Raw genomic sequence first — 14,242 nt, 5'->3', positions numbered from 1 at the left:
TATTGCATGTGAAAATACATATTTTTTAGCTAATGCACATGTATCTTCCTCATGAGAGAATTTCTAAAGTCCCTCCTTGGTTTTTCAATTTTAAAATGCAATATGAAAATAAAAACAATATGAAACTTACTGAGAGTTTAGTTAAACAATGCTCTGGGGAAAAACAATGTCACTGTAATTGGTCTTTTATACTGCTGTGATCAGCTTATACATCCAAGCTGATACTAAAGAACAGGCAGTGTCTACTTAACCTTTTGGTCACAATAACATTGCCATGAGCTAAATGACAATATATTTTCATATATATCTTCATAATTTTTCCTCCCCCCCAGAAGAATACAAATAGTCTAAAAAAGGGACTTAAGCACAAATAAATCAATCTAACCAATAAATATTGAGTTCACTTCAGTTAAGTTACTTAAGTACTCATCTCTCTCCTCTATCAGTAGGTTAAACATCTACACACACTTACTTTTAATCCCTTCATTTTTAAAAGAGTGGGATTTTCTGTCTTGCAGGATTTCATATGCATGTGTAAATATTTATAAAATAGGGAAGACAGCTGAGTAACCTTAATTTTTTAACTGTCTTTCCTGTCACTTTAGAGGCCATGGTTGACACTGGAAAAGTCACTATACCCAACCATTTTCTTTACTTCCTTTTCTAACTTCCTTGTACTAGTTCTTCATTACTTTTGACCAAAATCCCACTTGAAAGGAGCAGGTTTTCTGTAGCAGGCATGGAATTACACTTTCCGAGGCAGTGGGCATCTGACACCAATCACATAGAAGATGATCATCAGCCCCAACTGGGATCAACAGAACAGTTGACACACCCTTGACCTTAGCATAACCTTTGCTTCTGGTACAGAAAGAGAGGGACACTAATTTTAAGTGAAAAAGTATTTCTGTTAGAAGACAAAATAATATCCTGGGCACATTAGAAGTCCACTTCTACGCTGCTACAAATATACTATATATGCCTTCAGCCTCTGCCAGACTAGTGGATCATCAACATTCCACTTTTCAATCAGTGTCATCTGGGCTCCTGCAGGAACACAGAGAAAGAAAGGTCTCTAAAGCAACTGAGTTATGCAACCAAAATAAAAAAATCCTTTTATTTTACCTCAAATATTCTCAACTTGCGCATAATTTCCTCCAGTAGTTTAACGTCTTTGGAAATCTTGAGCTTTAACTTGTCCCAGCGTCCCTGAACTTCCTTGAATTCTTGCACGTAGGTGTTTTTTATATCCGAAGATGCATGCTTCTCCAAAGCTTTAGTTTCTTCAGCAAGTTTATCTACCCTGGGCTTCTGGGCTTCCAGTGTCTCACCAACTGTCTATAACAAAGAACAAAAGTCTCCTTCCAGTATTAGCCATACAACATGTACACACTTATATACAAGTGCAAGTACATCATAAGTTTCATTGTGCAGAGAGTATACTCAGTGAAGAGTGATACTCCAGCTACAGTAGTTATTGCAGCAGAGATGTCCAAACAACTTTTTAAGCACCAAAACATTCAGCTGTTCCACTGGTGCAGCAGCAGAGACTACAGAAGGGGAAGCAAAGCTTGGCCTCATAGTTAAACAAGTGCAGGCCCCCACCCCTCTTGTGTGTCAGGCAGTACTGCCACTCAAGTCAGCAAAGCAATGGCTGTGCTACACTGCACTCACAGAGGAAACGGCAGTGTAGATAGACCAGGTCCTCATTGTTTTCATTCCCCCCACAAGTTTGTTTGTTTTAAAAGCACATGAAAACCAGCTGAGTGTGTTCTTCCAAGTTTTGTGAAGTAAAATATAATGTCTTAGTTGCAAAAAAGCTCTGGATACTCAAGTTTTGAAAACTACTTTTCCAGATGGAATACAGGGAGGATACAATCTGAATATATTCACTGTGACATTGCTGATATAAAGCGTCACTTGATTTGAAAGAGCTAATTGACTAATATGAAAAATAACAGCTGAAGGTATAAGTGAAAGTAAGAAAAATGCCATTTCATTGAACTCATCATTTTGATTATCCTGCTTCAAAATTTGCTTAAGAGAAACTTGCAATGAACACATGAAATTATTATTAATTTAATGGATTTAATTTTCTAGTATATACATTTAATGTGTACAAACAGGATGTGTACATACATACTTTGCTGTATTTTTACTGAAGAAGAATCTTTTTTAAAATGTTCACGTTCTCAAACCTACTTTACATTTATCATGTTTCTTTTCCTGGAAAGCATACCATTTCCTCTAAGACAGGCAGAGAGGTAGCAATGAGGCTGGAAAGAGGAATGCATGCTTCAGAAAACAAGGGCTTTCTGTGCAGGGGACCACAGATGAAGCACTTATCAGTGCCTGCTACAGTGTGCAGAGAGAGCTGGACAATCCCGAGGTCCACAAGCAGCTCCTCATCTACAGTTTGTTCCCCTCTCTGGCACTCTCATTAAAGCACCTGCAATAGCACAGTATATCCAGAGTAATTAGTCTCTGAAGAAAATTGGGCAGAGGCAGGAAAAGACAAGCCTCCAAAGGCCAAATGCCATTGCAATTCATGCAGCATATGGATCAGAAAATCTCTGCCAAATTTAAACAATACAGAAGCAACACTAAAGAGAAAACCAAAGAGTCAAAGCTTGTTTTAATCTTCCGGTTCAAAAGAAATCCAAAACACACCGCTGTTTACTGGACTTCTAAAAATCATCACTCTGCTAAATAGAGAAGGCTATAACAACACCCAGCAACCAGAGCTTAAGAGCTCCTCCAGAATCACCTGCAGCCTTATTAGACCACCACACAGGGAAAAATACATGCTTCTGAAGGTGGGGGATGGTGGAGAGGGCAGGAAAGTATTTGTTTACTGAGTTTTTTCAAACAAACAAACAAAAAAGGGAAAAAGTACTGGAGATGCACAATTCACCCCCTGGAGAGAGGTCCATCCCTGCCTCAGTATCTGGTATTTGCAAAGCAACTGTCATCCATAAATTTTTGTCTACTTTATAAGCTTACAACAGGAAAAAATATTGTTTCTAATGGAGAGAATTTTTGTATCAATTACCTTTATGGCTCACAAGCACTGTTTTCTTTTGAAAGGCAACCTGGAGGCCAGAGAAGTACAGTTACTGTCTCCAAACACCCAAGCAGGATGAAGCAGGGTGGGTTTGTCAACCAGCTGACCCTTAGACAGTTTAAGCAGGCAGACCCCTCACACCTGGGTGGGCTTTACCCAGTGCTTGGGGGGGAGGGTTGCAAGCCTGCACACCACAGTCCCTTAAGGAGAACAGAGGCAGGGTCAGAGAGCCCACCCTGCCCTAGGGAGGGACATGGCCTCCCAAGGACAGAAAGCCCAATCAGGCCAGGCACAGGCATCACTGTGGTGCAACTCAGAAAGGGGAAGCTCCCAGCTCCTGGTTTTCCCTCACAACTGCACTCAGCAACAGAGGAGCAGACCTTGGATGAGGTGATCCAACCAAGCCTCTAAAAGAGGGATGCTCTTGGGGCCCTAACACCCATTTTGGAACTCCTGAGTGCAGGAGATACACCAGAGAGTGCTTGGGGAAGCCACCAAGGCCATCTGAGGTCCTTTTCCCCTGGCTGAACAGTCCCAGCTCTCAGTCTCATCTCCTAGCACAGGCAGCAAGAGAAGCTGTGAAGTCTTGCAGGCTCGGTAGGAGATACCCAGCCCTTGCCTGGACACATCCCTCAGCAGCCTGATAACCCAGCAAGCCACCTCCAAAAGCGGGTTCCACACCCCTGACATTGCTCTGAGCGGTGTTAGCCCCCCCACTGAAAACACTGCAGGAGAACAGAGGGCGGCAGCAGCGGAGCAACTTCCTCACTTCAGTGCAAAGGTGAGGGTTACCTTTGCCTGCTGCAGGGCGGTCTCAACCCTGCTGGGCTCGCTGAGCCCGCTGGCAACAGAGCGCTGCTCGCCCTCCAGCTTGCTCAGCGCGTCCTTCAGCTGCTGCAGGGACTCCACGTACTCCTGGCTCGGCTGGCTTTCTGTCTCTGGTACCATGTAAAAGAGTAAGGAAACAAAACTCAGGGTAAGGACTTGAACCCAAATCATAGAAGATGTGAACATAATCAACTTCCAAGACCTAAAAAACTCTTCTGCTGATAGCATCGTTGTTCCTTTAAAAATATTAAATATATAATATACAAATATATTACATAGAATATAATAATAAATATGCAACCTCTCAAAAAATTTACAAACTCAATCCTATTTTCAGAAATTTTTTTATGCACTTAAGCACCTAAATCTGTTTGGGTGGGTGAAGTGGTAGAATTGATAGTATTTAAATTATATATTATTATATCAATAACAATCCATAGTATTTAAAATATACAAACCACCCAAATTTAGTATTTTGCAGTTTCAAGTTTTAGACATATCTACTATATATCTCCAAACACACACAGAGATATCTACTATACATAGGAAACATAGTATAGCATATATAATAGCCATATATTACATACTAAATTAAATATACACACTATATATTGGACCTATATAAGCTAGTATTTCTAAATATATCTGTGTGCATATATATATAAACACAAAACACATTAGTGGGGGCTTGTGTTTTGGTTGCTTTTTTGCATTTTTAATATATTTACCTACACAAATATAAAAAAATAGCAGTTTTCAGCCTGTTGCCAGAACAGAGACACTATCTAGGAATAGTGAAAAGGGAATTAAAATTTGAATGGAGTATTTGCTTGCCATCTTCAGCCACATCTCAAAATTTGTTCGATCCAGCCCTGTGTGGAATCCCAGGCAGGAGGCAGCACCTCAATCCATTTCAGAATGAAAACAGCCAATTTGAATAACTGCACCAAACAGCATTTTGCCTGTAAGTCCTGTACTGTGGTATGCACATTCTGGCCTTGGATTCACAACCAATTTTGTTCCTGCCACAAGTGAAAATTAATCTAAGCCTTGTTCTGACTCACCAGGTAGCTTTTCAACAGCTTACCAACAGAACTGTTGGTTCATTTATAAAAATGAGACAACATTTTTAGAGCAAAACAGAGTTATCCAGCTTCGTTTCTCAAAAAGCCAGGATCAATTTAAAGAGAGGAAAAAAGTTTAATAAAAAGCATATAGGTGCATTGTCACTAAACTACAGCAAATCCTGAAGGAGAAGAAAATAGTTAAAATAGCCTCCGAATGACAAAAAAAAATTGAGTCAAGTCCCATTTAAAAAATGCCCATAGAGATGAGACTGAGTAGCACTCCATGGGGGAATTTTCAGAGGCTCAAAGAAAAGCCATGAGAGGAGCTGGCCTTCTGTCAGTCAAAGCCTGCCAAGTTCACAAATACCTAGGTCACACCACCAGTTGTTTCCACCAGTTACATGGCTCTGGAAGTTTTTACCTGGCAGCAATTCAAACTATGCTGTAAATAAAGAGCTAAAACCCTGAACTGACATTTCCCTCTATTCTTCAGCAATATAATTTCTCTGCAGGTTGTCTCATTTAAAAAATACACGAATTTAATGTATTAGAATATATATGGTGTTTCTGCCAAGCAGTAACTGGTTCAAGTATACCAATAACACCTCAAGTGACGCATGGCACAAAAAAAAAGGTATTTTTGTCACATGAGGTATAATTACCAAAATACAAAATACCAATAAAATTACTTACAAGTACATGAACTCAAAACAGCTATAAAGTAATTCTTCACAGTAAGAATGAAAACATACCCTTGTAATATGAACATGGCTGACAGGTACTTTATTCATACCATTTTCTGCATGGATATAATTGAAGTATGCAGGCCTGGTGCAACACATTATATAGATGGCCTAACAATTTAGTAATTGAGCCTATTTTTATTACACACAGAATACAGTGTTAATGCTCTTCCATTCTGGAGCTGTTAAGAAAACACTTCCTCAAATTCCTCTGAAACAAAAACTGAGAACAAAAAATCTCTTACAGGTCTGTGCTGTTGCTCTTCAGCTGTAAAGTACTACCAGAACTACATATTTCATGCACTACACATTTAAAATCCTTTAGAAACCAGCATGACTGGTTTGAATGTTCACAATGAAATTTTTAATGCAACAACAATCAAAGTAGAAACTGCCTGAAAAGCAAGCTAGATTCCAAATCACTTCAAAGATGAAATTTCTGAAAGGAATTATGTATGACTGATGTGCTCAAAGCTATTAGAAAGAATAAATTTCACACATGGACTTCCATTTTACAATGTTCTCCTAATCGTCTGTTTTTGATTTCTAGAATTATTTATTTCTGTAAGTGCCAGAGAGAGACAGATCTTTGAGCTACATCATCTGCCTTAAATATGTCTTGCTATGTAGTTAAATGAGGTTTCAGGAATGTTGCATCCTTGCATAATCGTTTTTAACACCATGGAATGATAAATTTTTGAATTGTGCACAGAGAAAGCCATATTCTCCCAGGTGAATAAAATAATTTTGTCAGTTTGACGCAAAGCCTAGCATAATCAATACAAACACTCTACCAGAATTCAATGAGTTTTCAGTCAGCTCAAAACAAACAAAAAAAAAAAGCCAAAACACAAGTAAGCAGGGGACTTTATGTTAACATACATATTTATGTTTATTTATTTACCTTTTTTCAGCTGTTGGTGACGTTCCTCTAGTTTCTGATGAGTCAACTTGAAGTGATCAAGAAAACCACTCAAGTTTTCCTGAATGAAATTTGGAGGCATGGGCTGAGAGGTGAGTGTCTTGCAGGTGGCTTTCAGATGTTCCAACTGTGGACTCAGGCTTACAAGATGAGTTAACTCCTGCTGTAAAAGATAAATACCAAAACCAAATTCACACTTTCCCTGTAAACACAAAGATTTTATTAGGCTACTGTAGCACAGCTCATCCACATTACTAGGGTGACAACATTAAAGAATGTCTGGGACAGAGATACCAAAATCTTTCAGCCAAATCAGGTGCCCTGCATGCCTTAGAAACTGAGTTATCTTACTGACTAGGCTAAGCTCCTCTAGGGCATCCTATGCTTCTGACTTCAAGCTTCCAATCAAAATCAACAAGTTTTGCCAGACTTACCTGACATAAGTCTTTCAGGACTGCTGAGGACTGGGATGCTGAAGAAGCGTCATTTTTAAGCCAGTCATCCTTCTCAGTTAGAGTCTTTTCAAGCTCATTCATTTCCTTTAAATAAGCATTTATATCTTCCTGGTATTTTATCTTTCTGGCCACTTCTTCTAGACTTTGAACCACATCTTTCCACCCCAACAAAATTTTCTCCATCACAGTTTTTATATCCAATGTAGGAAGTCCTTCTACAAAGATTATACAAATTATTGTTATGTTAACTGCAACACATTTTCATTAACAGGCATTTAACCTTTCCTCTCTTCAAATACAGGTGCACTTTCACATTAACATACAAAATGCTTTGATTCCAAGTCCAATATCTATAAATCTATACTTATTACTAGCACCATTTCAGCTTTATATTTCGAGGGAAATGTAGAGTGAGATACTTCAATTTTGAGGAAAGACATATGGAAGTTTTTTTTTGCTGAATCGCTCTAGCACAAGTAGAGCCCAAAGTGCTGGTCAGGGCAGCCAGGCAGCTTCTACAAGAGCACTTGATGACCCTGCTCCATAGACTCCTGTGCCCACACACTGGCCACAGGCTTGGCACACCAACACCACAGCAGGCACAGCCCTACGGGAGGAGCAAGAACACAAGGATCAGTCACTGCCATTATGGTACAGCCTGTACACGTCCCAGGATGGAAATGGATGTAGGCACACACGTGCCAGTGCTGTGCAGTATTCCACGCAGGTGTCGCTGGGCCTAGGTCTGGAAAAAGGCTTGGGCCTGGGCTGGACAGAACATATTATCAGACCCTAACAAAATTAGGGGTTGTAGATTGGTTATTTTCTATAGATCCCAGACTTTAAGATGATAATCAATTAGAAAGCAAATTCTTGACCTTATTTTTTTCTGATACAAAGCAGCTTTTCAACTATGCATTCCTCGTTACGGTCAACAGATGCTGGTTTCATAGCCATGACCTATCACAGCTAAAGGGGTTTGTAGAAGAAAGAAGGAGGGAGGATTTCTGTTCAGGTTTGAAAAAAAGAACATCTAAAAATCTTTATAAATCCAACTCCAGGTCGAACCAACGGCTTTCAGCCATCAGCTTCAGGGCAATGGCACCCACTGTAAAAAGCTTCAGCTGCAGTAGGCAAGGAGGGGAGGACTGGACATGCTGCTTAGTAAATTGGGGCATATGAGCAAAGCATCAGACTGCAAAAAATGAGAATTGCTGAGAAATCAGCAGTTTCCAAAAGGGATGCAGGTCATTATGCAGGACAGTGACACCATCCTCTCTCCTGTCTGAATGCTACCAGCGATAACTTCACCACAAGTCAAGTGCATAGAAGACCTAAAAGACTGCCTCTAGATGATATGAACACCTTTTATAGAGGTATCATTTCACTGATGGAGTTTTTTTCAATATGAAAAAAGATTTTGGCGAGGCCTAAAGATTCGACTTTCATGGATGTCAATTACAAGTTTCCCTGGATAAGTGTTTTAACTGACAATCATTTTCCCAATCATATAGACTTCTCTTGCCTTTGAGCCATAAATTGTGATTCTATCATTAAAAACACACTGACAGTTTTTACAACAATAGATAAAACTATGAAAAAAAAGAGATACACATATAAGTATCAAGTTTAAACTTGGCTTCAAAATTTTCACTTCTCTATAGCAATTATGTTTTAAAACTATTACTTAAAAATCAAACTACTTCCACGAAAGCGTGTAACTGACATTGTTACTGAAATAGAAATAATTTCTTAAAATACTCCTTAAAAGACTGCAAATGAACACAGGCACATTAATCAATAATAATCTTGCTTTTCTAAAAGCTTTAATAAAAACAAAACACATAACTAACTAGTAACAGTAACAATGACTAATGAAGGAATGAAAATTAAGGGAGAGGGAAGGAATAAACTGCAGTGCTTAACTGGAGATAATATATTTCAATATTCTTTCCCAGCAACTCAACTGATTAAATCACAAAAGAGAAAGACCTTCAAGTTGCTTACCCTTTCCCATTTGATCCAAAAGAATGTGTCCACTTCGTTTCAGTTCACCTAACTTCTGGCTTTTTTCAGCTCTTTCCTTTTCAACCACCTTCAAAGTGAATCCCAAAAGAATACAGTGGCAGCAAGGGTTATTTTCCTTGACTTCCCTCTTTCCCCCAAGTAATGTCTCTTTCCTACTACTACCCAAAACACAACCAGTTTTCTTAGATACAACACGTTCTGAGGTGCATGTTAGGTCTGCTTTTCAGAAAACAAATACAAAAGGAGTTAGTTCTCACAAGTACCAGGCATACAAGAGATCAGTACAACAGCACCAGGAATAAAATACTGTTTAAAAGCTTGATGATCCCACAATGTGAAATAAGATATTGGGACAACAGCTAAAACAAGTCACTTGTGATCAAAAATTCAATTGTAATTCTCTAATGTAAACCAGTGGAGAAAAGACCTTCTTAATAGTCTTCATTTCTACAGTTTCTACTGTGATTTCCAGTAGAAGGGAACAACAGAGCTGTTTCCTAGAAGTCCAAACAGCAAGAAGTATAGCACATTAGTAATCCACTCTCATAAGCTATAGTGCTTTACCCTCCTTCAAAGATTTGGAGACGGAAATTCTCTGACTACCAAGATTTTTAAAGGATCAAGGTCCTCCCGCAAGTTATACATATTGGTGAATATTCCTTTGTGAGTCAATAGGTACAATACATCCACAGAGCAAACATGAGCTCCTTGGCCGCAAAACTACAACTTCAATATCCTCTGTGATTACAACGAAGTATCTCCAAACTAAAATCTTTTGAACCTCATGTCAAAGGTCATTACTCTGATTTAGACTTGCTACAGTAAATTCAGAAACATGCACTTATTTGCACAGCTGGGAAGAACAAACTCTATCCTATCCACTTACAGTCCAATCATTTAAAAACAGTACTGTTCATGGGAACCTGGTGTTCATTTCAGAGCCTCTTTTTTAAGGAGCTATAAACAGTCATAAAGCTCTATAAATAAAATATTGGGATGGTTGTTTTGGTTTTTATTTCCAACAGTACTTTCATTCCAAACATTCCTACTGGCACCATTTTGCACTACAGCACTAAGGAGGAGCCTCTTTATACATATTTTTAAGTATTGTTTTTGATTTCAAAAGCAGATTCAGGTCCTGCTAAAGCTCCAGTAAGCCTTCATTAACTAAGCATGCTCAAGAACCAGAAAAAGGCAAGAATACATTCCTGACACAGAAGGAATAGAAAATAAAATGGCTATTTCACAGCTCCCACAAGCTTCTGTAAAATTATGTAGTGTGTCTTGCAGGTCAGCAATATTGCACACAAGCTGTAACAATCAGGTTTTCTCCAAAATTAATAGAGCAAACAATGTGTCCAAGCATTGTAAACAACAAACCACTTTAGACCCTGGGTGATACAACGCTTGAGGAGTGTCACAGCGTGATTGAAGGAGTTTCTGAGCACCCCACTGGCCTATCTCTACCAAAATTATGTAAGTGGTGTCAATCAAGGCCATTTCCAACTGTGAAACATGAAACCAAAATATGCTTCTTAGTGTAAAAGATAATAATCCTGAAGACAGACATTTTTTCAGAACTCCAAAGGAGACAGCAGTAGTACACATTTTTAAAATTCCCTCTGCATTATGCAATACCACCAGCAAAAAATGTGTCCAGCTGGTCAGAGATTTCCATGTATGCCCAGTTCTGAAACTATTTAACTAAAAGACTTAATCCCCTCAAAGCATGTGGATCAGCTCACACCTCCAGCTGACAGCCAGCTTAGATACAAAGTATACTATTCACTGAAACATGCTCTATCTCCCCATTTTACCTTCAACTTTTCTTTCATGCTTGAAGTCTCTCTCATCTTCTTATACTCTTTGATGTCTGCGGCCTGAATGGCAGATTTTGATTTTGAAATCCAGTTCAAGAGCTCAGCACTTTCAGCATCAAACCTAGTTTAAAAGGTCAGACAGTGGTTTGTTTTTTGGTTTTTGTTTCATTTTTTCCCCATTCAGTCACTCTGTCTTAAAAATCAAAAGTCTTAAAGTTCAGCACATTATTTGATCCCAAACCAGCAACAATGTACACAAAATTCATGCTTCTCATATTACCACCCACAGGAAGTAGAGTGGAGACAGACTTCCAAAAGCCTACCATAATAAAAATTATACCCAGAGTATTAGCCTTCAGGACCAAATTGAGAATACATGAGGCAATTTATCTTTCCTTTCTTCTTTTACACATAGCTTCACACAAACGATAACTGTTTGTTTTAATATGTTACAGAACAGATCTCTCAATGCTGAGTATTTTGAAAGCAATGAACTAAACTTCAAGAACAAGACAAAGAAGAATTGCAGTTCTAAGTTTCATAAGTCTGCAACACTATTTTCTGTGAAGGAAAAGCTGACACAGGCAGTGACAGCTGACAAACATTTCTGTACACTTCCCTGACTAAAGATTAGCTTATAGCCTACTGGTTTTGTCTACAATGGACATACCTATGCTAACAACTTTCTTATTCTTCCAACCTCTAAGCTACAACCTGACACCATGAAAAAAAAACCCTAATCAACTCTCAAATTAACCAGTACTGTACAGAACTTGAGAGATGGACAGATACACTGTACAGACCACAAGTCAGGTCATATTACAATTACACTATTTAACAGTGTCAATCCTAACATGGAATAACAGCACCCCAATAAATGCAACTGTCAATCTCTCAAACCTTCCGTGGGAAAATTCCGCTTATTGGTCATTTGTTGGTTTCAACATAAGTAAATGGAAACACACAAAAACTGTTTTTCATGCAGTTTTGAACTCTAGGAAAACAGATGACAGATAAAACTTTTTTTTTTGCTCTCAAAATCTAAATGGGTTGCTGACTGCTTTACTGCCCTGGGACACCCACACGCAGACACCACCCCCACCAGAGCTTGGACAGTTTGACCAGTATCCTCAAGAGGGTTTGGGCAGGTTCCTCACCCCTTCAAACCTCCATTCATCCTCCAGAAAAAATGAATAAACATCTCTTCTTCGCTGTGCAAATACACATCACCTAGCACAGCGACTCCCTAGTCTTGATGCAGCCTCTATCATATCTCTAAATGACCTGACAATGATTTAAACCAGTAACAGTTCATGGAAATGCTAATTTCCTTAGCCAAGCACAAAAAGAAAAATGTTGAGCATACAGCATTTAATTTACCTTGAAACAATTCCTTTAATTTTAGGTATGCTAGTTAATAAAGAAAATTCAATGCAAATTATTAAACATTGCTTAGCCTAAGAGGAGAGAAGGCTCCAGGAAAACTTGATAGCAGCCTTCCAGTACCTAAAGGAGGGCTACAAGAAAAGTGGAGGGGGACTTGATCTGGAAGTGTATTGATAGGACAAGGAGTAAATTTTAAAGTGAAAGAGAGTATATTCAGATCACATATAAGGAAGAAATTCTTCAGTAGGAGAGTGACAAGATACTGCCCAGAGAAGCTATGGATGCCCCATCCCTGGAAGTGTTCCAGACCCAGTTGAATGGGACTCCAAACAACCTGGTCTAGTGCAAGGTGTCCCTGTCCACAGCAGGGAGGTTGGAATGAGATGAGCTTTAAGGTCCCTTCCAGCCCAAATCATTCTATGAGTCTATATAGGCAAACCAGCCAGCCACTCCAGAAACACTTGTCAAAGGAGACACCAGTGTAATATTATTCTTACTGCTAAATACAAGGGAGATGGAAAATGTTTCTGAGCCTCTTTTTTTGTGCAGTTTCTTCCATTTTTCTCATATATTTTATGGAGATTAGAAATAAATAATAGATCAATCAAAATGCCACCTTTTAAGCAAAGATGAAAAGACACTTTTCCTAAGGAAAGCAAATATAATTCTATATTTTCAGCAAAGGAGCTGAGGTACAAAGGACTGAAGACCTGCTTCTATGAGAAACAAAACATCCCTGTTTTCCTTTTAAATTAATGGAAGCCACAGATTTTCTGTTGCTCTGAAAACAAGGCTGTATATAACATTACATTCCCATTCAGAGAATCACAGAATTGTCAGGGTTGGAAGGGATGACTGGAGGTAATCTAGTCAAGCCCCCAGGCCGAACCTCACAACTGCAACTTAAGTATTGCTCACTTGCATAGAAGAAGAATCAAAAGCCAAGACGGTCTCTGTAGCATCTAATGAGTAAGGGAAAGTGGCAGTGACATATACTTACTTTTTCTTTGCTTCACTGTCCCCTGGAATTTGCCTTTTCTTTGGGAGTGGTGGTGGGGGCAACTCCTGTCTGGACTGTTTAACCACTACCTGTTCCTTCAATGGTGTTTCTGCAGCAGTCTTCTGTGAAACCTGTGACATTCCTACGCTTCCTACAGCTTGAGTTACCTACACAAAATAATTTAGGGCAAGGATTATGTAACATTTTTACTCAAGCTGAACTGCTTTCTCTTATTTTCTTTTATTCAGTCATAAAAGCCTGTTCATTCACTCCCCCAAATGACCACACTGAGCTGTCATGAAGCACCTTTATCACAGGTGCACTCCGAGAAAAAGATCATTATTCTCATTTTACAGATGGAAACCAAGCATCAAAATTCTCAGTTCAACTAGAATCATTCAAGTCCAAGTGAACTACAATTAACAAAATGTGTATGTATTTTCTTTCATAATTTGTTCACAAAAAGAACCAAGGTACTTGGAGTTTATTGATAGCAATTCTACATTTTGCATTTTCACTCCATAAAACCAAGCCTAGATCTCAAAGAGCTGATACATAGTGATTTTGACCCTAAAACTCACTCAAGTCAATAGAAACCTCCCATGCTCTTTATCAGGTTATAAGGTAAGTCCCAGGAGACTCAACCTGTAAATTCTAAGTATGTGCTTGATATTTAAGGGGAGTGAAGGGCTGGAGACAGGAATTGGCATTCTCTAGTGCTTTGACTCAAACACAAGAACAAATTAAAGCCACATGGCTGAAAAGAACCCCTACTCAGACTGCACAACTCATTCACTATACCCTAAATGGATCATGAATTAGTGCCATGGTTTTCACCATAACAACATATTAATATCACAAAAAAAAGCACATATGAGTTATAAAGCTGTCAAATAAAACTCTCACAGAATCTAGTAGGAGTTCTTTCT

The 14,242-nt window shown here is 38.8% G+C and overlaps 1 protein-coding gene across 4 annotated transcripts in view; it reads right to left on the bottom strand.

The window, feature by feature from the left end:
* Window positions 1–14,242, bottom strand: part of UTRN (utrophin) — a 356,686-nt gene that overhangs the window by 251,508 nt on the left and 90,936 nt on the right. For 3 of the 4 annotated variants that reach the window (XM_032102122.1, XM_032102120.1, XM_032102124.1), the window contains 7 exons: window positions 13,314–13,480; window positions 10,925–11,048; window positions 9,087–9,174; window positions 7,059–7,294; window positions 6,607–6,787; window positions 3,857–4,002; window positions 1,126–1,338 (listed from right to left, as the gene is read on the bottom strand). In XM_032102122.1, coding sequence (XP_031958013.1) covers window positions 1,126–1,338; window positions 3,857–4,002; window positions 6,607–6,787; window positions 7,059–7,294; window positions 9,087–9,174; window positions 10,925–11,048; window positions 13,314–13,480 — 1,155 coding nt within the window. The remainder of the gene's footprint in view (window positions 1–1,125; window positions 1,339–3,856; window positions 4,003–6,606; window positions 6,788–7,058; window positions 7,295–9,086; window positions 9,175–10,924; window positions 11,049–13,313; window positions 13,481–14,242) is intronic. The other variant, XM_032102121.1, reaches the window with a different exon arrangement.

Source organism: Corvus moneduloides, chromosome 3, assembly GCF_009650955.1.
Source record: "Corvus moneduloides isolate bCorMon1 chromosome 3, bCorMon1.pri, whole genome shotgun sequence".
Classification (NCBI taxonomy): Eukaryota; Metazoa; Chordata; class Aves; order Passeriformes; family Corvidae; genus Corvus; species Corvus moneduloides.
Note: the sequence above shows the minus strand (reverse complement) of the source record. Positions and strands in the feature narration are given on the sequence as shown.